Below are 25659 nucleotides of genomic sequence, written 5' to 3'. Positions count from 1 at the left end.
AACCGCAATCTCCAATATATCATAAATCTACAAGAATGAGTGATGATGATGGATTAATGCTTAATTTTGCTATTCCTGATAATGGCACAACTACGACTGCCAATACACAATCAAAAAATGTGAAAGTACGAGGAGGTAGATGGAAAGATAGAAGAATTTTAAAACTAGAATTAGAGGGAAGACCAAAAGAGAAAAAAGTAAAAGGACCAAATAGTATACCGATTGATGCAAGTAGGAAAAGAAGAATGGAAGAGAAACCATCAAAACCAAAAAGTTCACAATCAAATCCAACAAGTGAATTTAAAAGAGCAAAATTTACAGAAACAAAAGGAGAACATGGAGGTAAAAATGATTCATATGTATCTTCATTGTTTACAAACAATACAGCATCAACTCAAGAAGTACCAGAAGAATCAAAAGAAGAAACCAAAACATATTTGCCATCAAATGCACCAGATAAAAATGCAACCTCTTTTGCTGGTTTAGGAATAAATGAAAAATTATCCAAACATTTAACAGATCATCAACGTTTCAAATATCCTACAAAGATTCAAAAATTAGTAATACCCAATTTATTAGTGACTGAAAGAGATTTATTTGTAAAAGCACAAACTGGTTCAGGTAAGACTATGGCTTTTATATTACCTATTTTCCACAAGTTGATGATGGAATATAAACATAAAATTGGTAGAGAATCCGGATTATTTGCAATTATTTTAACACCAACTAGAGAATTAGCTAATCAAATATATTCAGTATTGGAAAATTTAAATAGATGTTACCCATTTTTAGTACCTGGGATAGTTATTGGTGGAGAAAAGAAAAAAAGTGAAAAAGCAAGATTAAGAAAAGGTGTAAATATATTGGTTGCAACACCAGGTAGATTAGCTGATCATTTGGAAAATACTAAAACATTAGATATAAGTCAATTACGATATTTAGTACTTGATGAAGGTGATAAATTAGTTGAATTGGGATTTGAAGAAACTATTTCTAAAATTACCAAAATTATAGATGATAATTCCAAGATTGACGAAACTAAAGATAAATGGCAAGGATTACCTACTAGAAGAATTAACATTTTGTGTTCTGCAACTTTACAAAATAATGTTAAACAATTAGGAAATATTATACTAAATAATCCTGAAATGATATCAGTTGATAGAGAAGTTGAAGGTACGATATTATTTGATGATGATACAACTGGAGAAGTTCAAACCAATAATGAACATGAATCTTTTGCTCCAGATCAATTGATACAGAGTGTTTTGATCGTACCTCCGAAATTAAGATTAGTTACATTAGATGCATCATTAGTCAATATTGCAAACAAAATTGAACAATCAGGAGAATCTTCAAGAAGTATTGTATTTTTTTCATGTTCAGATTCAGTCAATTATCATTTTGATGTATTTACAAGAGATGGTAAGAAATTCAAAAAAGTAAAAGATGAAGAAACTGGAGAAACCAAGACAATATTGGTATCACCTGATGATAGTGCAGATGAAGATCAAGATGATGCTGAATTAACATCACCAATTATTAATAAAAACACAATAATATATAAATTACATGGTTCATTATCACAACAAACTAGAACTACTATTTTACAACAATTTATAAAAGATGATCCAAAATTCCCACATAAAGTATTATTTTGTACTGATGTTGCATCAAGAGGGTTGGATTTACCTAATATTTCAAATGTTATAGAATATGATGCACCTTTCACTATAGATGATCACTTACATAGAATAGGTAGATCAGCAAGAGTTGGAGCAAAAGGTAATGCAACATTATTTTTATTACCAGGATTAGAAGAAGGTTACATAGATGCAAAATTAAAAATAGTTCATCCAAGAGAAGAAAACCTTCGAGTAACAAAATATGAAACCATTTTATCATCAGCATTTGGTGAAAAAAATTCCACAACAAAAAATAAATTTGATAAATTAGGTAATTGGGATATCCATGCAACAACTTGGCATCTTGAAGTAGAAAGATGGTTATTAGAAAATTCATCCGCTTTAGCAAAAGCAAGTCATGCTTTCACTTCTCACATCCGAGCTTATGCTACTCATTTATCTCAAGAACGTAATTTTTTTAACGTGAAATTATTACATTTGGGACATTTAGCTAAAAGTTTTGGATTAAGGGAGACACCAAAGAATTTAGGTAAGAAATCTTCTAAAAATAATGATAAATTTGAAGAATTGGAAAATGGTGGTAAGAAATATAAAAAGGAAGATCCAAGGAAGAAAATGTTAAGGTTAGCTAAATTGGCTGTTAACTCTACTAGTGAATATAATTATTAGAAATGCATATTTAGTGAATATAAATTTTTCTTTTTGATGTATTGTTCTAAAATGTCTTAATTTGAAACCAATCAGGTCGAGTTGGTAACTTATAGGAACTTGTTATTTAGAACTGAGATAGTTTACAAAATTTTAGTATTCAATAAAATACAATTCATACAATTATACATTAAAAATAAATTCTATATAAAAGCAAGTACATACGTGTCTCTTGAATACATTCAAATTTTAGAAAAACTCTTGTAGTCCTAAATTTAAAAAGTTATACATTGAACTTTCATTCAAGACGAAACAAAATAATTTGAATATAAATAAAGGGTGTGTATTAGATTATTTCAGTGATGCCAATTTTGTATATTTTTAATGATTATATTAGTTTCATGAATTAAAGAATCAAAAATTTAACGTAGTCATATTTAACAGTCCTAAATTATTAGTGTTCGTGCTCTAGGCACTAATGATGTTAGTAATTAATTGATGAAAGTAGTAAAAATTTAATTACTGATGAATATCGGTTTTTTTATCTTGTATTTATATTAAAATTTTAATTAAAATTTGATATGCTAAATTTAATTTATTATTATTATTAATTAAAGTAAACAATTTTAGTGACAGAAATGGCTGGCTTCAAATATTTTTATGTAAGATTTGAAATAACAAAAATTTATAATGTTGGTATTTATCTAAATTTCTTTACATTTACGATTACAAATTAAAAACAAAAACAAAGATAGATTTACAGAATAAAGAGTAAATACTATTTACATTTGGACCCTTTATAATCATTGAAATTTTTTATTTTATATTCAAGTAATAAGGACATAAAAAACTATAAATTTGTATAAATTATGTAAAATTAAGTTAAATTATTTTGATAAAATTTTTACCAACTTCAATAGATTTTTCATCTCTTTCTCTAACATCATGTGATGGTTCATTTAACATAGCTGTTAAAGCATCAAAAACAAAAAAAAAATGTGTTTAATAAATTTATAGAATCATTATTAATTGGAAGAATTTAACTTATATCAAATAATTATGGATGAATAAAATTGAGTTAAACATCCGTACCGCAACACAATTATCAAATGAAGGACTAAAAGTATAAACTATTAATTGTAATAATGTGTTTAATCAAGATAATTTATTTTAGAACAACGTTATTTGTGCTACACAACTAATTCTGATGCAACATAAGTTATAAAATTCCTACTTAATAACTTATTAGTAACATTTTCTTCAGTTCAAATAATCAATGACAGATCCAAAACTATCTTATGTCGATTTATCAAGATATGGAGCCCAATTACTGAATATAAGAGCTCAACTTAACGGAAAAAGAAACAATATATCAACAAAAAGAGACCTAAATCAAATCCTACAATTATACGCTCAATCCAAAACAGTTTTGAAAAAAATCAATTCCCTTTATATTGTTTATAGTCCACATGGAGAATTATTTGGTCAATTATTAAAACAAGCTGAAACAAATAAAATTAAAGAACCAGATTGGAAACAATTAGAGACTCAATATAGTAATGATTTAAGTTGGCATTCTATTGAACATGTTGAGGCATTATTGAATCATATTATTGATAATATTGGTCAAGGTTATTGTCATATCTATGAGTTGAAAATGTTAGCTGGTTAACTGGGCAGAGTAGAGATAACCAAAACTTCTGGTAAGTTTTAAGTTCTAAGTTTTTCAATTCTATATTCAAATTTAATTATATAAATGATCTATATATTCATCATAAGTAGTTTGAGATTCCAATATAATCCCATCAGCATCATTGATTAATTGATTTTTTAAATTTGTAATTTGTTGATCTTCAGAATTCAGTTTAAAACTTAAAAATTTCCATTCTTCTTCATCAAATTTTTTTATAGATTTTAAAGAATCACCTAATGAATGACTATATCCATCTTGATTATTTGTAGAATGTTTTGCAGCAGTTTGTAAGATTTGTACACTTGGTTTTTCCCCTTCGTCTATATTCATATTTTTTCTTTGTTGTTGTAAATTCTCCTTATCTACATCATCTATGTATTTAAATGTGGGTCTTAATTGAACACTTGAATTTATAGGGATTAGGATGATTTTACGACCTAATATTGGATCGTCTATTATTTTACCTGCGTAATTTCCTGATGTCAATGGATCTAATACTCCTGATATACTTTGTAAATTGATATTTTCTCCCCATTCTTCTATTTTGGTTGCATCAAAGAATTTAGTTGGATTCAATGGTAATTTCAACTCAAGGTACTGTGATTGTGGTTTTATAAGTGATAGTATTTGTTGGTTTTTTAATGGTCTAGTTTTAGGTCTTCCTGGATATTGAAATAAATGTAATGATTGATTTTTGTTGTTTGGCATTTGGTTAACAACAAGTGGGATTGATTCTATTATTGGGTCGTCTTCTTCTTCTTGTTCTTCTTTTTGTTCTTCTTCCTCTTCTTCTTCTTCTTCTTTTATTGATGGTGGTGATTGGAATGTATTTTGAGGTAGATTTATTGAATCTTGTCTTAATCTATCATCAAATGACATTTCTTCATCTTCACTATTATCTTCTTCTTTTATGGTTGTGGTTGATGGTTTATAACCTCTTCTGGTATCCAACTCTTCTTCTTCGTCAATAAATAATTGACTCATTTTGAGCTCGTACTATATAATTTTGTTGAAAAGATGTGATTTTAAATTTTGATGCAAAATATCATCACTACATAATATTTTTTTTGCATCATAATTAAGTTGACTAACATTCAATACTTAGAAAAACTATTACAATTACATATCAACTCAATACAAATGACTACTGACTCATTTGATATAACGTCCACTTACTTAAGATTTCTAGAAGATGACAAAGATATGACAATGCCTATAGCGGCCATTGAATCATTAGTAACAATGTTACGTCAAAATCAACCTTCCACATCATCAGAATTAATCAATTTAGTTTCTAAAAATATAGAAATATTGAAAAATTCTATACCTAATAACATATCATTATCAGCGGGATGTGATTTATTTATGAGATTCATTTTAAGAAATACAAATATATATAGTGATTGGGAACTGTTCTCAAAAAATTTAATAGAAAATGGTGAATTATTTGTTAAAAGAGCTAAAATATCAAGAGAAAAATCTGCAGAATTTGGATTGCCATTTATAAAAGATGATGATATAATTTTAGTACATAGTTATTCAAGAGTTGTTTATACATTATTATTAAAAGCCAAAATTGAAAGATTAACTAGATTTAAAGTAATAATAACAGAATCAAGACCTACTGGAAATGGATATTTAATGGCTAAAAAATTAAAAGAAGCAGGTATATCATGTGAAGTAATAGTAGATAATGCAGTGGGATACGTATTACATAAAATAGATAAAATATTAGTTGGAGCTGAAGGAGTAGCAGAAAGTGGTGGAATAATAAATCATATAGGAACTTATCAAATTGGATGTTTAGCAAAAGTCAACAATAAGCCATTTTACGTTATAACTGAATCTCATAAATTTGTTAGATTATTTCCATTAGCACCTAATGATTTACCAAATATGAATAATTTTTTAAATAATAAAAGTCTTGGATTAGTTATAAATGATAATAAAGATGAAACTAATAAAGGAATAGAAGGTGAACAATTTTTGGATAATCATTTTGTTGATTTTACTCCTCATGAATATATTACTGCTTTAATTACTGATTTAGGTGTATTGACTCCTTCTGCTGTTAGTGAAGAATTAATTAAAATTTGGTATGATATGTAAATATAAACTAATTATATATTCATTTGAAACAGAGACATTGCATTAACCTCTATATGGCCACTTTACCTTGTCTCTATAGTATTTTACAGTTTATTTTACTTTAGTGTTGTATATAGTTAAATAGTTGCAAAATATTTTGTGCATAATTACACTACCAATGTATATAAATCTTAGAACCAGTTATATTACAATTAATTTTCATTACTTAACCAGATCAATCAATACAAAAATCTACTTCAAAACACAATTACAACCCCACATTACTACATCCAAATAAACATATATATTCACAATGTCAAAATTTGTAATACCTACAGCCTTAAAAGAATTAAGATTTCATTTATCCCAAAATGATAAAACATCACAACCATTAAAAAACTTTTTAGTTAAAAATTATTCCAATTTAAAAACTCAAACAGATTATAAATTACCTATTTTAATTAGAGAAAGTTTTGGTATAAAGCCTAGTGTTACTGTTAGATTTGAAAAGGGAGAAGAAATAAAGAAAAGTTTGGATGGATTGAGTGAAGGTGAAGTTGAAAAAGCTTTGAGTGAAGTATTGAAGAGATAAAGGAAATGAGAGAAGATATTTTAAGTGGATGGGAGAAAAATGAAGTGATGATTGGTGAACAAGAAAAATCGTTTTTGAACGATTGGAATGAACTACTTTCAAAAGTTTTTTGTATATTAGATGTATTTTAATAAATATATATTTATATTTATAAAATGCTCAATTCTAGAGGAATAACAAGTAGATTGAGAAAGTAAATACAAATAATAATTATTAATGACCTATATAAATCTATAATTTTGGAGAATCACCAATTTGATAAATTCCCCAACCTAAACTTGCAAATTCATCATTATATAATTCCTTTATAGGTAAATTTGAATCTTTTGCAACCCCACTAGCAACAATTATAGGTAAAAAATGTTCAAAAGTAGGATGAGCTTGTCTTAAAATAGGATTTTTTTGTAATTCATTAAACTTTAATAATTTATCTTCTTCTTTTTCAACAATATTTTTTAATAAATTATTAAAAGGTTTAACATATGGCATAACTTGTGATGGTTGTCTCATTGATATACCTAAATCTCTTAAATTATGTACAGACATTCCTGAACATATAATCATCCCCTTTAAATATTTTTGTTGTGATTCATCATATATTTCATTTTCTCTAAAGAAATTTAAAATTTCACCCAATTTAAAATTTGAATCAAAATCTTTATCACTAAAAGTTAATGATACTTGAATTATAGAAGTTGTAGGTAAATCTAAATCTTTATTTATTGGTTGTGGTTTAGTTTGAGTAGTATAATCACTAAATGCAACTTTAAAAGGAACCCATACTCCATGATCAATACCACGATTAGTTAATTTTGAATCAAATCCAAATTCTTTTAATTTCTTTGAAATTTCTCCAGCTATAAATTTATTATTTTTTGAATGAAATTCTTCTTTATACATATAATTTGGAAATCCATAAAAATCATAAATTAATTCATTTTCTTTACCATTAGTTGTACTAATTTCTATAAGATTATTTTTTGAACTTTGCCAATGTGCACTTAATACAATAATATAATCTGGTTTCCAATTATTTTTAATTTTGGATCCAATGTTTTTTATTTTATTCCATGCTCCTTTATTACCAAATGAATCATCTTCATACATAAAAGTTGGACCACCATGAGAAAAGAAAAAAGTAGGTAATGGATTTGGTGATTTTATAAATTTTGTAATTGATGACATTGTTGTTTGATTTGATACTAATGATGATATAATGTTTTCTTTATTTGTTTCTGTTATTGAATAATAATTGTAATAATAATATATAATTGAAATTATAATTGGAATTATAAATGTAAAGAAATATTTCATTTATTTATAGTAAGGCTCGAATTCTGCAATTCTATTCTTTTCGAATGATTAAATTATTCTATTTATATATCATCAAACTATTGAAAAAATTGATCAATTATAAGTAATCTTAGTAAATATTCATAATGTAAATGTAAAATTAATAAATGAATGTGTGTTTTATAAAATATTTGTATAATTCAATACATGAAGTAATTGATTTACAAATTAAATTAATAATATTACTAATTATAAAAATGTACGTATTTACGTATTATTATGGGATTTTGTAACCGATCAATGTCTTGAAACTTAAGTCTAATATTTTGCAATTATGACATTGAAAATTTATACTCTAAACAGTCATGACAAGTATTAATTACGATATTAACAAGTTGGGTAGATATTATGATTACTATATAGGTTGAAATTGAAGTTTAAAAAACAATAATTTCCTATGAGGAGATATACAAGTCAATTTTTTAGTTTATTTGTATCAAAACCAAATCAAAACGTAAAATAAACTTAAAACAAAACATTGAAATTATTTTATTATAGTAAAATCAATTATTTAAATTATAATATGTGATACTGGTATCTTTCCAGCTTTTCCATCAAATTTGAATTGAGATGATATATAATATACATATATTACCAACTAATTATATATTAATAATTAATTGCTTTTATATAATAATATTGAAATTCAAATAATAATAAATTTAAGGGGGCTTTCGAAGAAAAATATTGATTAACAAAATAATATTTTTATATTTGTGGTTAATCAAATTGATAAAATTGTAAGATGAGATAAAACAGTAGAAACTATTTTATTGACAAAATATATAAGGTTCTTTTTATTATACTTCTATTGTCTAATAATCTGTTAATGAACACTAAATAAAATTGAAATAAAACGGCTTTCAAATATGTCTTGGTTTTAAATTCTGTTTTATTCTTATTCTTCTTCTTATTCTATATTATTTAGTTTACTACATAAAAAATATTCTCTCGTAAATATTAGTATAATGCAGAAAGAAATGCTACCAAATAGTTTTGATTTTTAATACATAATAATAGCAATTTTAAAATATATAAAATGTATGAATGACTACTTTAAATGATAAAGAACAATAATAGAATACTAGAATTATTGACGTATATTATTATTGAACACTAAAACACATGCTATTTAAAGAAGACAGTTCAAAGTATTTTGTGTTAGTTAATATGTGAATTGATATTTTTTTAACTTATTTCTCGAGATTTTTTACATCAAATATTGTAAAAGATAATCGTATTAATTCAGTTGATAATATGAAATATTCCAAAGTAAAATCTAACAGTAAATAGAAAATTGTTGTTAATGCTTCCATAATTAGATTTTATCGTTTTCAATGATTGTTAATTCTTTTTTAGTTCTTAAAAAACTAAAATTTAAAAATTGGTTACATTATAAAAAAAAACGCAAACTTGAAATTCTACTTTATTAATAATATTAACACAATATTAAATTAATACACAATAATAATAATAAATACAATAATAAAATAAATATAAAATTATCATAATAATCCTTCTTAATAATTTTTGTATATTTAGATTATTCATTGCCAAAATCATATTAACATCTTATATTTCAATTGATATCTAATTTGAATACAAAATTTTGTTGAACATTTAACCAAGTAAACTCAAGCAGTACCATACATTACATATAATTAAAGTTTATAAAAAAAATAATGGTTGGTTTATTCAATAAGAGAGTATGTTTTTTTTTTACAACCAAATTTCATTAAATTTATTTGATTTATACATCTATGATTGAAATCTTTAGATTTATACAATTTTATATCAATTATATACTAACAAATCTTTTATTAATTAAGAGAAGACCAGATTCTTATCAAGGTTTTAGTAAATATGCTCATGAAATAAATCAATATCATAATAATTCACAACAACATGCTGGTTTACCAATACAACAACAACAACTGCAACAAGGAGTTCAAAGAAGTCAATCATTAACTAGTGCAGGTCAAGCAGCAGCAGCAGCATTAAGATTACATTCATCACCAATCAAAAATCATCAAAATCAACAACATCAACAATATAGCAATATTAATAATAAATCTCAATATAATCATACAGCAGCTCAAAGACAATATGGTAGATCAAATTCATTAAGTAATAATAGTGATGGTAGATCAAATTCTTTAAGACAATATACTTATCATCCTCAAGCTTCTTATCAAGTAGGTCAATCTTCTGGGAAGCAACAATCAACTAATACAAATAATAATAATTCTGAAGTAAGAAGATATAATAGTTTAGGATCAAATAGTAGAAATAATATTTCAAGAAATAATCAATCACAACAAAGATCAGTACAACAACAACATCAACCACAACAAAGACAACAACAGCAATATATACATGAAGGAATTGAAGAAGATGATTATCCAATACATGAAGAAGGAGAAGATGAAGAAGAATATGTAGTTACAACCACCACTACAAAAGTTGTTGATTCACAAGGTAGAACTCAATCAATAATCACCAAAACAATTAAAACTTTCCCAGATGGTTCAAATATAATAGAAACAGCAACTAAAAATATTTCAAGATCAAATTCAAGATCAAATTCTTTAAGTTCTGCAAATTTTAGATCTAATTCAATGACTCATCAACCTATAAATTTAACCAAGATAGATGAAGATTTAACTAATTTTGATTATGATTATCAAGTTGATGATTTAAATGATGGAAATAAATTGAAATTAAACACTGGTGAATCACAAAATCAACAATATCAACAGCTTCCACAACAACAACAACAAAGAGATATAATACATGAAGAAGATGAAGAAGAAAATGTAGTTGTAAAACCTTCTGAATTAGGTGAACCATTTACTGATGATTTATCAAAACCAAAATATTTAGGTGCATCAGATAGAACAAATTCAATAACAAGTCAAGGTAAACCAATAAGATCAATATTGAAAAGTCAAAAACCAATTGATGAATTTGAGGAATCACCATCACAACAATTACAACAACATCCAGTAGGAGTTGATAATATACCAATTGCTGCCGCTGCTGCCGCTTCGGCTGCCCCACAAGCTGCTTCAAATGATGTAAATGAAGCCTTACCTAAAAATTCAAAACATCCATATCAAAATTTAACTCAAAATACTCCGACTCAATCAAAAACTAACAAAACAAAAAGTCCAAATTTTGGTCCACAATCTTCATCTTCAAGATCTAATCAAAATTCAAGAACCGTTCAACCAATTTCTTCACCAAAAGAAGGTATTCATTATAGTCATTCACCAGGCAGTTCAATAAAATTTGATGATAAAGTTGAAACTATACCTATACTTAGTGAGAGATCGACTTATCCACAACAACAATATTCTCCACCACAACAACAACAATACCAACAACAATACCAACAATATCCTCAAAATCACTATCAACAAAATTCACCACCAACTCAAAACCAATATAAGTCGAAAGGTAAAAAATCAACCCCACCAGGTCCACCTTCTAATCAACAACCAAGTGCTGATTTTTATGCAGCAGCAATGCAAGCAGCTTACAAGAAAGTTTATGGAGATCGTGATCCAAATGCAGTGTCACCACAACAACAACCAACTTCTCCAACTTTGGCTAATCCATCACAACAACCATTAACTCCTCCTCAACAACCACAAGAAGATCACCGTAAATCCAAATTTGGATTTATTCCGTTGAGTCCAAGAAAAGATCAACAACAATATGAATCACCACAACAAATTCAACAACAACCAGAACAACAACGGACATCATCAATTAATTCATTTATAAGAAACAAGATTCAAAATGATCAAAAAGCAGCAGCACAAGCATCAAATGAAAAAGCCATTCCATCAAATTACGAATATACAAACCACCATAGAGAATTTCCTTTACATTCAATGAGGGATCAACCAAAAGTAGCAAACATGAGGAAGGAGAAATTGAAAGAAGATACAAAATTAGCAAAAGAACAAGAAAAAGAGCAAAGACAATTAGCTAAAGAAAATGCAAAAGAACAAGCAAAAGAGGAAAAACAAAGAGCTAAAGAAAAAGAAATTGAAGATAAGAAATTAGCTAAAGAACAAGCAGAGTTAGAAAAACAAAGGGCAAAAGAACAAGCTGAGGAAGAAAAATTAAGAGCCAAGGAACAGAAGAAAAGGGATAAGAAACCAATCTTTGGTGGGTTGTTTAGTAGAAGAAAAAGTCAATCTGGTACTTCTGTTTATTCAAATGAAAGTAATCCTGTTGGTGGTCAAAGACAAACTCAAAGAAATAGTGTTGAACCTACTGCTAATAATAATGTTGGTACAATCCCTGTTGTTGTTGAAGACTCTACTCCAATTGATAATACTGGCTTAAGTAATAATCAACCACAAACTACTACAATTGTCACTGGAACTACATACCCTGATAATACAATTACTGAAACTACAATAATTGAACAAGAGCCAATTCAAAACGCTAATACTTCGAAATCAGCTGCTGGTGTTGATCAATCAAAAGGTTCAACTACACGTGAACCAATTCCTGAAACAAATTTAGCTCCGCGTCCAGAAATAAGTGAACCAGTCAAAGTTGAAAGATTGGGACCTGCTCTTGAAACACAAGCTGATAATATAGTTGAAGAAATTCAAAATGAAGCTTTAGAAAACGGAGTAGTTAACGTTGAAGGTGTACCAATAAGTGGTGAAACATTAGGACCAAACTTGAATGAAATCCAAGAACCATTAAATGAACCAGAATTTTTAAATCCATCTAATGCAAATATTGAACCTGAAATATTGGAAGAAGAAGAAATAGAACAAGTGAAAGGTGATCCAACTCATGATGTTCAACTTGACAATGGTGAATCATACAAAATCTCAGTTCCAAGAAATCATTCATATGAAGATTATAGAACTCCAGGTGAAGAAATAAATGAATTTTTACCACTGCCAAACATTGGTCAAAGAGATTCAAAATTCATTGATGACTCATACACTACAAATAATCAAGCAATAGAATCATCAAATATACCAAAAGTTCCAAAACCAGAATTGAATGAAATTGATGATGATGAATATGAACAAGAAGAACCATCTTTCAAAAGTTATGAAAAAGTTGAACCACCAAGTAAGGAAGTTGAAGAAGTTTATGATATTGTTGATGAACAAGAATTAAGACAATTACAAGCTGATCCAAATGTTAAACTTGAAGAAGTTAAACCAATCAATCCATCGTCAGCTATAGAAAGTAAAACTCCTCAAGTTAATGCGGTACCAACTTTTACTTCAGATGAAACCATTCAACAACCAACAACACTAGATCCAAGTTCTCCACACCAAAAATTAGGTCATGAAGTGCATCCATCAGCATTTGTAAAAGATCATAAATTATCTCAACCACATGAAAATCAAACTTCTGATACATTTGCAGGTTCTCAATTTATTAAAAAAGATCAACCACAATCCAAAGTAAGTAAAAATTTACCACGATCACCACAACAACCAAATTTTGTAACTGATGAACCACCTCAACAACAACAACAACCAACCTCAACATCTCAAACACACGGAAGTGAAACTTATGCACCACCACAAGAGAAGAAAAGAGAAACTTACTCATCAGTAGATCAAGATTCGTCAGCTCAACCAAGTGCAGATACTTTACCAACAACGCAATCAAAGTATGGTTACGATCAACAACAACAACAACAACAACCACTTCAACAAGTAGCAGATACTTCATACGAACAAAATGGTGATCATGATGTTGTAATTGAAGAAAAGAAAAAGGGCAAATCCAAGAAAGATAAAAAACCAAATAAATTTAAAGAGAAATTGTTCAAGTACTTCGTTAGTGCTTATGATAATTAGAATATAATGTATATTAGTATTCACACAAGTTAGTTTTAATATTTGATTTTATTGTATAACTATACAAATTTAATGATTGACTTTATCTTCGTAAGATCTGAAGATGTAGAATATGATTCTATAACAAATATTTTTCCATTAATATGCTATGTAATCTATTTACTAAAATTTCTTTTGAGCTTTAAATCTTTGCTTAGTAGGTTTTTGAATCTTTGATTTACCCATAACTTTACTTTTTTTTCTTTTTGGTTCATCTTTTTCATCATCATCATCATCATCAGACCAATCTTCATCATCTTTTGTCTTTTTGAATTTCAATTTATTCTTTTGGCCTCTTATAGGAGCTTGTTTTACTGCATCTAAATAAGCATCAATTCCTGATTTACCACCTAAAGGATCTGATTCTTTTTCATCGAATATTAATTTACCATTTTTGGTTTTAAAATCTTGTTGTTTTTGCTTGAGGTCTGATTTAGTGAATTTTTTAGGTTTTGAAGAAGAAATATGAGCTAATGCTTGACGATCTAATAAATTTAATGGTTCATCGTTTGATTCTAATATAAATTGATTTGATTTTTTGTTTTTACCACGAGTGCTATCTTCATCATATATATCTACTTCATCTTCTGAAATATCTGAATCGTATAATGCTTCTTCATATGCTGATACAAATTTCTTATTTGATGGATTAGCACCAGCTTCTATTTCTGGGTCTTGTGTTTGTTTTCTCTTGGCTCTTAATCTTGATTTCTTAATGTTGATAACTAACTTCTTGTCTTCTTCTGGCATACTATTTTCAACTTCTTCAACTCCGAATTTTCTTATCAATCTTTCAATTATATGTTTAACTTTAGATTTGAAATGTCCCTTATGTTCATGAGACCATTTCATTAATTTAGCGAGTAATTCTGATAAGTTTGCTCTAACCATTTCTTCAGGTAATGATAATATTTCAACTTTTACAAACCCTATTGCAGATTTTGCAATTTCTCTTGAATTATGAGTTAAGAATAATTCAACAGTTGATGATATCTCAAGTAAAGTTTCAGTAGATAATTTATCTTTAAATTCAAAAATTAAACATGATATTGCTGTTATGGTTGCTGATATCATGTGTGGATTTTGTGAAGCTAAACCTGCACTTACCATTGTGAAGAACTCATTTATGGATGCTTGTGTTGGTTCGATAGATGAATCAAATCCTGGAACTTTTGAATTTTCGATAACACCACCTTCAATCATTTTCTCTCCCATTTTGATCAAAATTTGGTAAGATAAACCTCTTGATCTTTCGTTAACATCTTTTGTAGCCATTATTATTTCTTGTAATACTGATGGAATAAAATATAATTCTGTTTGCGGTAATAATTCAACAACTAAAAGTATAGCATGTAATCTTGATGTTCTTGCTGATTGATTTGTAACTTCAGCTGCTTCAATAATTTTGTTCTCAATATCTCCAATATATTTAAAAACTGATTTTTTACCTTGTTCTGATTCAGTTAATTTTGTTATAATTCTATAAGCTCTCTTTTGTAATAATGGTTTTGTCTCTAATGAAATTGTTAATGCAAAAATGGAAAAAAGGGCATTATGTGATGAATCTGGGACGTATTTTGCCATAGCTACTATAAGATCCATCATTGTTATACTTGTATCTGGTTGTGACTTCTTTGTGGTTTGAGTTTCTTCATCTAATGCAGTTTTTAACATTCCACATACTTTATCAAATGTTGACGCTAATTCTTGTGGCGATATAATTTTCAAATATGCTTCTATTGTTTCCAAAACAAATCCTCTTGATTCTGGCATTGTGTATGTAAATACATTAAATAAAACAGTTAAAATATTAGATGCAATTGAACTTAAATATTCTAAATTTTTAATAGCCTCTTCTTTTGGATACTCTTGTTGCAATAATAAATTATCATCATAAAAACCATCTCTGTATAAAATATTTGATTCAACTAACATTCTCCATGCATGACATATAGAAGTTCTTAATTCAACTTTTGCAAACATTAAATCCGATAATTTTGTAGCAAAAGATTCGTCAAATGCAATTGAAAGATCTTTAGGTAAATCACAAAATCTTGGTAATAATGACCAAATTTGATCAATTATAGTTTGAAAGATTTTAACATTCATTGATTCTTTATTAGTCGATTCTCCAATTTTGGTTTCAAAAAATTCAACACTTGGTAAAATATCATTCTTGTAATATTCTAATTCTGCAAAACGTACATTATCCCTGAGTATAGGTAATAACCAAGCTCTACCAGCTCCAGCTTGACCAGTTAAATTTAATGGTAATACACTCAATACAACTTGTGGACCCATTGATGCTATAGATGCAGCTATACAATCTTCTGCCTCTTTGTTATGTGGGAAATTATCAGCTTCGTTAGTTCTCCAATCTCCAACAACTTCTAAAATACTAAGGAAATCTGGATTTGCTCTTGATTGTAATTTGTTGATTGTTGCTGTTACAAATTTCAAAATTTCACCTGTTGCGTGTTGATATTTTATGGAAAATAATTCTTTTTCTATTAATTCTGAAATAAAAGTTATAGTGTCATCAACTAATTCATAAATTTCTTCAGTTATTTCATATTTTTTATTTGGTTGTAACAAGAATTTTTCAGGTATGGTTTGAACAATTATGGCAATTAAACATTGTGCAGCACTTGTATAAATGTCTTTTGAATCTGATGCTAAAAATTGTGAAACTATACTTAAAACATGTGGTATTTTTTTTAAACACTCAATTGGTGATAATGAACTGAATCCCTCTAAGGCTTTTGCAACAACAGTCAACCAAGATGCAGTTAAATGAGAGTCATTAACACTTGGCTTCAAATCAAATATAGCATTTAATACCTTGGTGTATTTTTCAACATCTATTACATTTGTCATTGATTTGAATAATCCTTCAAATGCTTCAAATGCTGCACCAACTAAATATTGATCGGAAGTCTTGGAAATTTCTAACAATGCATCACATAATTTTTCAATGTTTTTAACTGGCCATGAATTAGATGATGTTATAATAGTGATTAATTGTAAACAATGTATGATTTGTGAATTTAAGTCCTTATTAGGATTATTTTTCTTTTGTTGTTTATATTCATTTAATAAAGTGATTAATTGATTTAATGATGCATCCGAAGCAGATGATGCCGCGACATGAACTGGACTTGGACTAGTTGGTGGATTTTGTAATATATTTTTAACAGCTTCTTGAGCTCTTCTTCTAACTTTTGGTCTTGGATCAAATGATAATTCAATAAAAGCCATAAATGCACGATTTGGAGAAATTGCACTTCTTTGTAACCATTGAGAATTGTCTTGTGCTAACAACAAACTTTCCATTGCTCCAATTGTTGATCTTACTAATGGTGCTTCGGCATTTAAATTTAATGGTTGAGATAATTTTAATAATATATCATTAAATTTTTGTTTTAATAATGGTTTTGGAGTAAATGGGAATATGATATCAAGGAAATATGCCGTTGTTGTAGCTAATTCGTCATCAATAATTTGATCATTTTTGATACATTGATCCAATAATGAAAGGAAAGATACAAAATATGCAACTGGTGTTTTGTCATTTTTCTGTTCTTCTATATTTTCTTCAACTGCTGATAATATTATAGCTAAATGTTTTTGATTTTCTAATTTTGATGTGATTTGTGATCGTATTTTGGATAATCTGTCTTGTAGAAGCTCACTATCATTCTGACTATTTGATATAGTTTCAGACATTGTTGGTTGTATTTCAAATTGCATGGATTTGAAACTTGATTCAAGTTAAATTTATTTTTTAAATGCATCTTAATTTAATAGAGATGAGAATTATATGAGAAGAGTCAGTCATGTGATTCGGAAATATAACACCGTATTATATATTATATTTAATATATACAGTCTATGCATCAAGATTCAAAGCTTCAAGATATTGATCTATAACTTCAATATCTCTATTATATTCAAGCAAAGCCATTTGATATAATTTGATATTTTCTCGTTTATCAGAAAGTCCAATAGCAGGATCAAAACTTTCATGATCATCTCCCAATGCATATTTTTTAGATAAATAATATCTTATATCATCAACTAATTCAATAGTATCTGTAATTTGTCTTTCTTTAATTCTTAATGCTGATTCATTAATTAATGTCCTTAACTTTGCACTTTCTGTCTCTGATTCATAAATATTTTGTAAATTATATGCAATCATTTTCGTTATATGTTGTTCTAATTTATCACATCTTGTCTGCCATGCGATTCTTATTAAATCATATGCATCATGATTAAGATCTTGTTTGAGTTGTGAGTATTCTTTAGTGGAGAAAGTCGAATATTGAGAACTAATCTTCACAGCAGCTATTGTTTTCAATCTTTCTAGAAATAACTCATCAGCTGCAAATAATAACTCAACTGTGTTTTGTAGTGGTATTTTATCAACTTCGTCATGATATAAATAAGATAGCACCATTGTGCCTACTTTTTCATTAGATGTACTCCATGATAATCTTATTACTGGTAAATGTATTTCTTCTAATTGAGGTCTGTTCACTACTGAAATTTGACCTTCTTTATAACTTGGAATGTCTTCTTCCGCGTATCTGAATATATCTGATTTAAACATAGTGTCAAAATATTCTGATCTTGCAATTATTGATTTATTAGCAGGATAATATGTGATGGTGTCCGAATTTGAGTCGACATTTGCTAGTATAACGTCGGGTATTGAATTCGAATTTAGTATTTGTGATTTCGTATTCTCATCTATAAATTCTTGACAATCAATATCCTCCAAGTCAACATCATCCTCCAAGTCCAAATCTGATTTAAAACTTCCTAGTATGATTTCATTCTTCAAAAGTACCAGAAGATCTTTCCTAGCTTTCTCAACAAATTTCAAAGCCAATGCATGTTTGATTTTGTATTGTTGTTTCTCATCATCAACACCTGAAATCTCAATAATGCCCTCCACTAAATCATACAATTCATACTTTTTTGCCAAATCTAGCACTTTTGAATGAATTTTAGTGTTTGTTATAGCCATTGAGTCAGTTCTTAAATATATATAATCGATTATAACCTTAAATGCTAAAGGATCAACTTCTTGTGGCATGTTCACTACCGATAAATTTTGCCAATCACTAGTAAACTTCTTCATAAAATAAGGACTTCTCGAAGCTAATAAAAATCTATGCAATGCAAATCCAGATAACTCAGGACTTAAACCTTTTTGATTAAACTTAAAATAAATATCTTTATTTGAAGGATTAGCCAAGAATAATGAAATATGTCCAGCAAAAGGTTGATTAATGTCCACAGCTTTTGAAACATCATAACTAATTAATAAATCCCTGATTTCATCAGTTAAAGCTCCATAAATACATCTTGCACCTTGAAAAGTATCTCTATCACATACTGCTCCTCTTTTCAATAATAATTCAACTATATTATAATAACCTCTTAATGATGCAGTATATAGTAAAGAATTATTATATTCATCCAATTCGTTTATATTTAAATCTGGTGTACTTAATAATGAATCAACAACTTCAAAATCTCCAAGTTGACAAGCATGAAAGATTTTAGTATAAACCAGTTCTATATTATTGGATTTGACGTTTGCTGAATCATTTACTTGATCATTTGTTGCAGAATAATTATCACTACCGTCGTCATTGAAAGATGGTGGAGTTCCAATATCAGGATCATTCAAAGATAAATTCTGACCATTAATGTTTAGTGATGAAAATAACAGTTCTGTTGATTCTGACATGAATAGATTTAGTCATCGATATAGAATTTCAAATCTATTGAAATGTATTATAGATTGATTAGAATGAAAGATATTATGATTTTATTGTGGCAGAGCTGCTACCAAACCGTTCTAATTATTCACTTTATCTTATAAAGATGATACGAACTGTATTGAGAGAATAAAGATTTAGATCTGACATACAAAATCAATCAATATATGACTTTTTTTACACCAACAATCTAATTGCTTTCATTAATATACCCTCCATCAATTTCCACTTATGCATTTGTGGATATAATCATCAGCTGATAGCTCACTATGTTTAAAGGTGTTAATAATTTAATTATATTCAATTTAACAAAGTATATCGCCACTACAAAAGAATTATTATTAGTGTAGTTTTAGAACCACTTTGAATCCTTCTTGTTCTACAAGTAATACACAATAAGATTTATATAATCCTCTATATCATTAAACGAAGTTTCAGCATTAATCAAAATACAATGTTTTGGAATTATGTCATTTCAAATTGGAATTAAAGATCCTTGTTTTCAACTTCAATTGCAACATCAAATAACCATAGTGGAGAACTTTGTGAACAAATCAACAGAAGATTGCATGACAAGTCATAAGTAATAATTGTGTCACATTATCTGTCTACAGTCTAATAACAAATTTTGATTAATGAGTCAGAGTGATATGCATAAAAAAAGAGAAGAAGCAGCACATCACCACAATCAAGTATTTCCAACAAACAAATTGAAATTGAACCTTTAGAAGAACTAGGATGGAAATAAAAATACAATTGACTGAAATAGCCATTCAAATATAATTTAAGAGCAAAGCAATTTAGTAAAAATAAATCCAATTTTGTTGAAGAAAGTTCGTGTAATACGGATGTGTAATACTTCTATTTATCAAGGACAGGTTTGCAATTACAACAGTATCAACAAGAATAGGAGGAAATGGGAAGACTAATTGAATATGAAGAAGGACAAATCACCAATAATTAGATAGCAACTTTTCATCGTTATCATTAGCTTCATAAAACCTAAAATTGTTATTTCAGCAACCCAACCAGCAGCATTGACAATTGATCAAGCAAACAACACCAGAGATGTATTGAAAGCATCTAGAACTACATCAGCGACTTCCCAATTATCACGTCATAATCATCAAAGAATTGAACAATCAATACACAAACAATTGTTTCAATGGGCTGATAGGTTTTAGTTATGACCTTTAAAAACTCTCGTTTAATTTAATTATTACAATTCCGATCGCTGGTTCAAAATAATGAAAGTAAAGAGTGACGTGAGACTAGTGAAATTTAGCTGATGTGTGAATTGAACCATTTCCCCAGTTTTGGAGTCTACATATTTGGATTTATTTTAATACCCGACAGTTTTTATGACAGTTTTAGTTTATATCACTACTTTATGACTAGAATGAAGTCAGTGGGAACAATTTTAATCATGATGGTAGCTCAGTGGAGTCTAATTATGTATATTTTTTAGATTCTAAATTTTATACAAGGGTATGAACTAAAGGGTCCTAAAACAAAACCGCTACCAATATTTTCGGAGTTCAAATTAGTTTATATAAGCTTTGCAAAATCTATTTAAATTTGCATGTATAGATCCAAATCTACACTCACAATTATGTCACTACAAATAGTTAAATTAGCATTCCAAAATAGTTCAAATCACTGAGTATAAATTAATCAAATAGTTTCTCAAATCCTCACAAAAATTGATATCACTTTTTTTTCATAATCAACCAAAACACACTCAAACTTTGAACTTTAATACATACTACAAAGTTTAAACTTACACATATCAACTAAAAATTTCAATTATATTATAATAATATTCAGATATATACACATCAGTATATCAATCAACTTTAAAATTATACACATATTACAATCAATTTTACTCATATCATAAATTTCAAATTTATACAACTAGAGTATATCACACAACTTTTAAGTTTTATAAAAATTAAAATCAACTTTACTCATATTAAAACTTACTCAAGCTTTGAACTTCAATACATACTACAAAGTTCAAATTTACATATATAAACTAAAAATTTCAATTATATTTTTATAATATTCAGGTATATACACAACAATATATCAATCAACTTTAAAATTATATACATATTACAATCAATTTTACTCATACCATAAATTTCAAATTCATAAACAAGAGTATATCACAGAACTTTTAAGTTTTACAAAAATTAGAATCAACTTTACTCATATTAAAACTTATTCAAACTTTGAACTTCAATACATCCTACAAAGTTTAAACTTACACATATCAACTAAAAATTTCAAATAAATTATAATAATATTCAGATATATACTTATCAGTATATCAATCAATTTTAAAACTATAGACATATTGCAATCAATTTTTTTCATATCATAAATTTCAAACTTATACAACAGGAGTAAAACACACAACTTTAAGTTCCTTAAGAAGTAAAACTAACTTTATTCATATTATATAATCAAAATTTATACTACAGTTACAGTATATTAAATATTTTTTAAAATTTATACAAATCAAAAACTTTAAGTTTCATACATCTACAACTAAGAAGTTTTAAATCTTATACAAATACTACTTTTTAGTTTTAAATTTCATACAACTACAAATTTAAAACAAACTTTTATCAACTACTAAAATGTGTTTCCATCAATCAACTAAAAAAAACAATATTAAAAACTTTTTCACCAAACCATTTAAAAACCACTCAACTAAAAAATCAATTAAAAAAATTCATCAATTAATTTCAGAAATGGACCCAGAAAGTCTTGAAAAATTACAACAAGATTTAACTAGAATTACAGTTTTACATAATAATCAATTATTTGATGCAGGTTGTATATCACCAGTTACAATCATTAGAGATGAATTAAGTGAAACTGGTATTTATGCAAGACCATTTAATTCACAACAACAACAAAAATTAGAATTAGATGACAATCATGGATTAGTTACAAATGTTTTAGAAGATGGTGTTGCAATTAAGGACTTAGAAATTATTGCTTACAAAAACGACTTTGCACCAGGTTTTGGTAAGGAAGAAGATAGAGGAATTGCAGATTTAGCACCAGATACTAATAGAGAAAGAGCAATTGAAATTGATGAAAATGGAGAAACTATTATATTTATGGTTAATGATCAAGTTGAAAAAGTTGCTAAAATTGATTTCGAAAATGAGGATGATTTGGAATCATTAGTAAATAACTCAGACTATGAAGCTTATATTGGAAATTTCAGATCTACCAATTATTTGCCAAGAAGAAGAAAAAACAAATCTAATAAATCAACAAATGAAATTAAATCAAATAAAACAGAAGCTGATTCAAAATGGAATTGTTACAATTTAAATGAAATTGTATCTGATGAAGTTATATTTAGTCCAACTCTGAACAATTCCAATAATGACGAAAATAAAATTGTACCACATAATAAATCTAGTTCTGCTTTACCTAATGAAGAAGATAACAATTTTGTGGTTGTTAATACAAAAGACTACCAAGTCAAGGATTATGGAACTGTCCTTGTGAAGAAGAGGAGAAACGGGTTTAATGCTGCTCAGACCTTAGAATTATTTGATGATGTTTGTAAAGTAGGTTCAAGCAAAAATTTAGAACAAAACAATTCAAGTACAGATGAAACTGCTGATGATAATAATCAATTGAATGAAGATGAAGGAAATGAAAATGCTTCGTTTATTAATGATCATTTAATTACAAGTTCAGATCAAAACCAAGAAAGATTATTTGATGAACTTAACAATCAATTAAAAATAAGTTCAAAAAGAACTAAATTTTTTAAATTTTTGAGAATTTAATAACAATATCGATTATTTTGTGGGATTTTTACCAGAATTTGATATTAGTATTTCACACTAAAGTTTTCAAAGTTTCTTAAAATTGGATAGCCAATTTCATTATTACTAAGTGTTTTCAAGAATCAAAACCATTAACAGTAGAATTAATAACATTAGTTCAATCCATTTTTCATAAATTCAGATAAATTCAAAAATTATGCAAAAAATTATTCACCCTATGGTTTGATTATCGTCAGTAATTATACCTTTAAGAAAATACTCAGTTATCAAAAATCAATATTTTCAACATTTTCAACATTTCAAAATTAACATTTTCAACATTTCAAAATTAACATTTTCAACATTTCAAAATTAACATTTTCAACATTTAAAAATCATCAAATTTTAATTTCATATCATCATCAACATTAGCAATTTTTTAATTACAAATCAAAAAAAGATATCAACAAATTTTTCATTACAGCAACCTTAGACTGGCCACCTATAGTTTCAATAATGGATAAATACCTTTCAGCTACATTTTTAGTTCACAATAATTTTAAGTTTTTAGCGTTTACTTTCATAAGTTAATAAAATCAATTAACTTGATTGTTTTCAAATTTGTAGTTTTCTCTAGTCTTTATCTATTATTAGTATTGTCAGAAGTAAAAGTTCCATAAGTCATTATATATATATAAATTATAGGCCCTCGTAGTCTTGCACTAATCATACATTTTAAATATTAGTCCAAATATATAACCCAAAACTAATAAATTTATCATATTAAGAAAGAATGCCTCTAATTTATTATCCTTACCTTAAATTACTTGGTTACCTGCTGGTCTTCTATCAACCATGTTTACAATTCTGGTAAGAGAAAAAGCTTACTACAATTATGCTACAACTTGAATAATATTCTTATTTTTTTCTTTTATGTGTTTAATTAAATTACATGAAAAGTATATAATAACCTAAATGAATATAAATTTATAAAATAAACCAAATTCTCTTGATTTTATTGAATAAATATAAACCCTTATATTTTTTTTCTTTAAAAATTAGAACATTATAAAAACTCTAAACTTCTTATCTACCTCTTGAAGTAGTTTTAGTATGTTGACCTCTAACTTTTAATCCCCAGAAATGTCTAATACCTCTATGAGATCTAATTTTTTTCAATCTTTCTAAATCATCTCTTAATTTTGATTCTAAATTATTTGCTAAAACATGATAATCTTTACCATCAACTTGATCTTTTTGTCTATTTAAAAACCAAGCTGGGATTTTATAATTAGTTGGATTTTGCATAATTGTAACAATTCTTTCTAATTCTTCTTGAGTTAATTCTCCTGCTCTTTTATGTAAATCAACATCAGCTTTTTTACAAACTAAATTTGAATATCTTCTACCAACACCTCTAATTTTGGTTAAGGCGTACATGATTTTAATTCTACCATCAATATTGGTATTTAATAAACTAAATTAAAAAGTTAGTATTTATTATCAACGAATTTCTGAGATTTTTGGGGGTTGGAACATTGAGATTTGATTTGATTGAAGAGACCTTCGAATGTCCGGGAACAGATTGCGTTCTCTATTTGTTGCAGATGATGCTTAATTGATCTTTAGGCCATCTTATATCTAATTAGTTGTTTATGAAATTTTTCAAAATTATAATGAATTTGACTTGGCTTGACTTGGCTTGACTTATCTTATGTTCATAAATTCTATTCTAGTGAGTTGAATCATCGCCCGTTTGATACTGTTTCTGTGTGATACTGACTGATTAATGATATATATTGTAGTTCTTTAATGGTCTTTCTCCAATCTTTCATAATTAAATTCTTCCCTTCATTTGATTCCAAATCTCATTAAATGACATAATCAATCCTCCAAAATGATCTGTATCTCCATTTATCTTGAAAACATACCGTAAAATATGTTGGAATGAACCTTGTTCTTGAACAACTAATGGCATGTTTGATGATTATATGTATTTGGTTGTTTTATTAAATATTCAGAAGTTCAAATATATCTGAAATATTTCAAATTTTTTGTTAATTAGATTTCTCTCTCTCTTAGTTTTACTATTAGTGAATTTTTTTTCACATACTTAAGAATATTTTAATAACACAAACTATACCTGGGAT

The 25659-nt window shown here is 27.3% G+C and overlaps 11 protein-coding genes across 11 annotated transcripts; 6 read left to right on the top strand and 5 right to left on the bottom strand. All coding sequences in view use genetic code 12, as the record gives it.

Annotated features, from left to right (window-relative positions):
* Positions 1–35: 35 nt before the first annotated feature.
* DBP7 (putative ATP-dependent RNA helicase) lies at positions 36–2315 on the top strand (the record flags this gene model as incomplete). Its single annotated transcript, XM_051766064.1, has 1 exon — positions 36–2315. One exon carries the CDS (start codon positions 36–38, stop codon positions 2313–2315), a length of 2280 nt encoding a protein of 759 aa, XP_051617656.1.
* A 1255-nt stretch (positions 2316–3570) lies between these two features.
* KGF54_005282 (uncharacterized protein) lies at positions 3571–3966 on the top strand (the record flags this gene model as incomplete). Its single annotated transcript, XM_051766063.1, has 1 exon — positions 3571–3966. One exon carries the CDS (start codon positions 3571–3573, stop codon positions 3964–3966), a length of 396 nt encoding a protein of 131 aa, XP_051617655.1.
* Positions 3967–4038: 72 nt separating this feature from the next.
* KGF54_005281 (DNA-directed RNA polymerase III subunit) lies at positions 4039–4971 on the bottom strand (the record flags this gene model as incomplete). Its single annotated transcript, XM_051766062.1, has 1 exon — positions 4039–4971. One exon carries the CDS (start codon positions 4969–4971, stop codon positions 4039–4041), a length of 933 nt encoding a protein of 310 aa, XP_051617654.1.
* A 156-nt stretch (positions 4972–5127) lies between these two features.
* GCN3 (translation initiation factor eIF2B subunit alpha) lies at positions 5128–6096 on the top strand (the record flags this gene model as incomplete). The annotated part of the gene is made up of 1 exon (XM_051766061.1): positions 5128–6096. One exon carries the CDS (start codon positions 5128–5130, stop codon positions 6094–6096), a length of 969 nt encoding a protein of 322 aa, XP_051617653.1.
* A 292-nt stretch (positions 6097–6388) lies between these two features.
* Positions 6389–6667, top strand: KGF54_005279 (uncharacterized protein; the record flags this gene model as incomplete). Its single annotated transcript, XM_051766060.1, has 1 exon — positions 6389–6667. One exon carries the CDS (start codon positions 6389–6391, stop codon positions 6665–6667), a length of 279 nt encoding a protein of 92 aa, XP_051617652.1.
* Positions 6668–6898: 231 nt separating this feature from the next.
* KGF54_005278 (uncharacterized protein) lies at positions 6899–7852 on the bottom strand (the record flags this gene model as incomplete). The annotated part of the gene is made up of 1 exon (XM_051766059.1): positions 6899–7852. One exon carries the CDS (start codon positions 7850–7852, stop codon positions 6899–6901), a length of 954 nt encoding a protein of 317 aa, XP_051617651.1.
* Positions 7853–9702: 1850 nt separating this feature from the next.
* Positions 9703–13875, top strand: KGF54_005277 (uncharacterized protein; the record flags this gene model as incomplete). Its single annotated transcript, XM_051766057.1, has 2 exons — positions 9703–9726; positions 9850–13875. The coding sequence occupies 2 exons, from the start codon at positions 9703–9705 to the stop codon at positions 13873–13875; spliced, it is 4050 nt and encodes a 1349-aa protein (XP_051617650.1).
* A 162-nt stretch (positions 13876–14037) lies between these two features.
* On the bottom strand, positions 14038–17664 carry KGF54_005276 (mRNA-binding protein; the record flags this gene model as incomplete). The annotated part of the gene is made up of 1 exon (XM_051766056.1): positions 14038–17664. The coding sequence occupies one exon, from the start codon at positions 17662–17664 to the stop codon at positions 14038–14040; it is 3627 nt and encodes a 1208-aa protein (XP_051617649.1).
* Positions 17665–17803: 139 nt separating this feature from the next.
* On the bottom strand, positions 17804–19675 carry KGF54_005275 (uncharacterized protein; the record flags this gene model as incomplete). Its single annotated transcript, XM_051766055.1, has 1 exon — positions 17804–19675. The coding sequence occupies one exon, from the start codon at positions 19673–19675 to the stop codon at positions 17804–17806; it is 1872 nt and encodes a 623-aa protein (XP_051617648.1).
* Positions 19676–22354: 2679 nt separating this feature from the next.
* On the top strand, positions 22355–23530 carry KGF54_005274 (uncharacterized protein; the record flags this gene model as incomplete). Its single annotated transcript, XM_051766054.1, has 1 exon — positions 22355–23530. The coding sequence occupies one exon, from the start codon at positions 22355–22357 to the stop codon at positions 23528–23530; it is 1176 nt and encodes a 391-aa protein (XP_051617647.1).
* Positions 23531–24595: 1065 nt separating this feature from the next.
* Positions 24596–25487, bottom strand: RPS18 (40S ribosomal protein uS13; the record flags this gene model as incomplete). Its single annotated transcript, XM_051766053.1, has 2 exons — positions 24596–24986; positions 25441–25487. 2 exons carry the CDS (start codon positions 25485–25487, stop codon positions 24596–24598), a joined length of 438 nt encoding a protein of 145 aa, XP_051617646.1.
* Between the last annotated feature and the right edge of the window lie 172 nt (positions 25488–25659).

Source organism: Candida jiufengensis (genome assembly GCF_024610255.1).
Source record: "Candida jiufengensis strain CBS 10846 chromosome Unknown scaffold13, whole genome shotgun sequence".
Lineage (NCBI taxonomy): Eukaryota > Fungi > Ascomycota > Pichiomycetes > Serinales > Debaryomycetaceae > Lodderomyces > Lodderomyces jiufengensis.
This window is presented reverse-complemented; position numbering and strand designations above follow the sequence as displayed.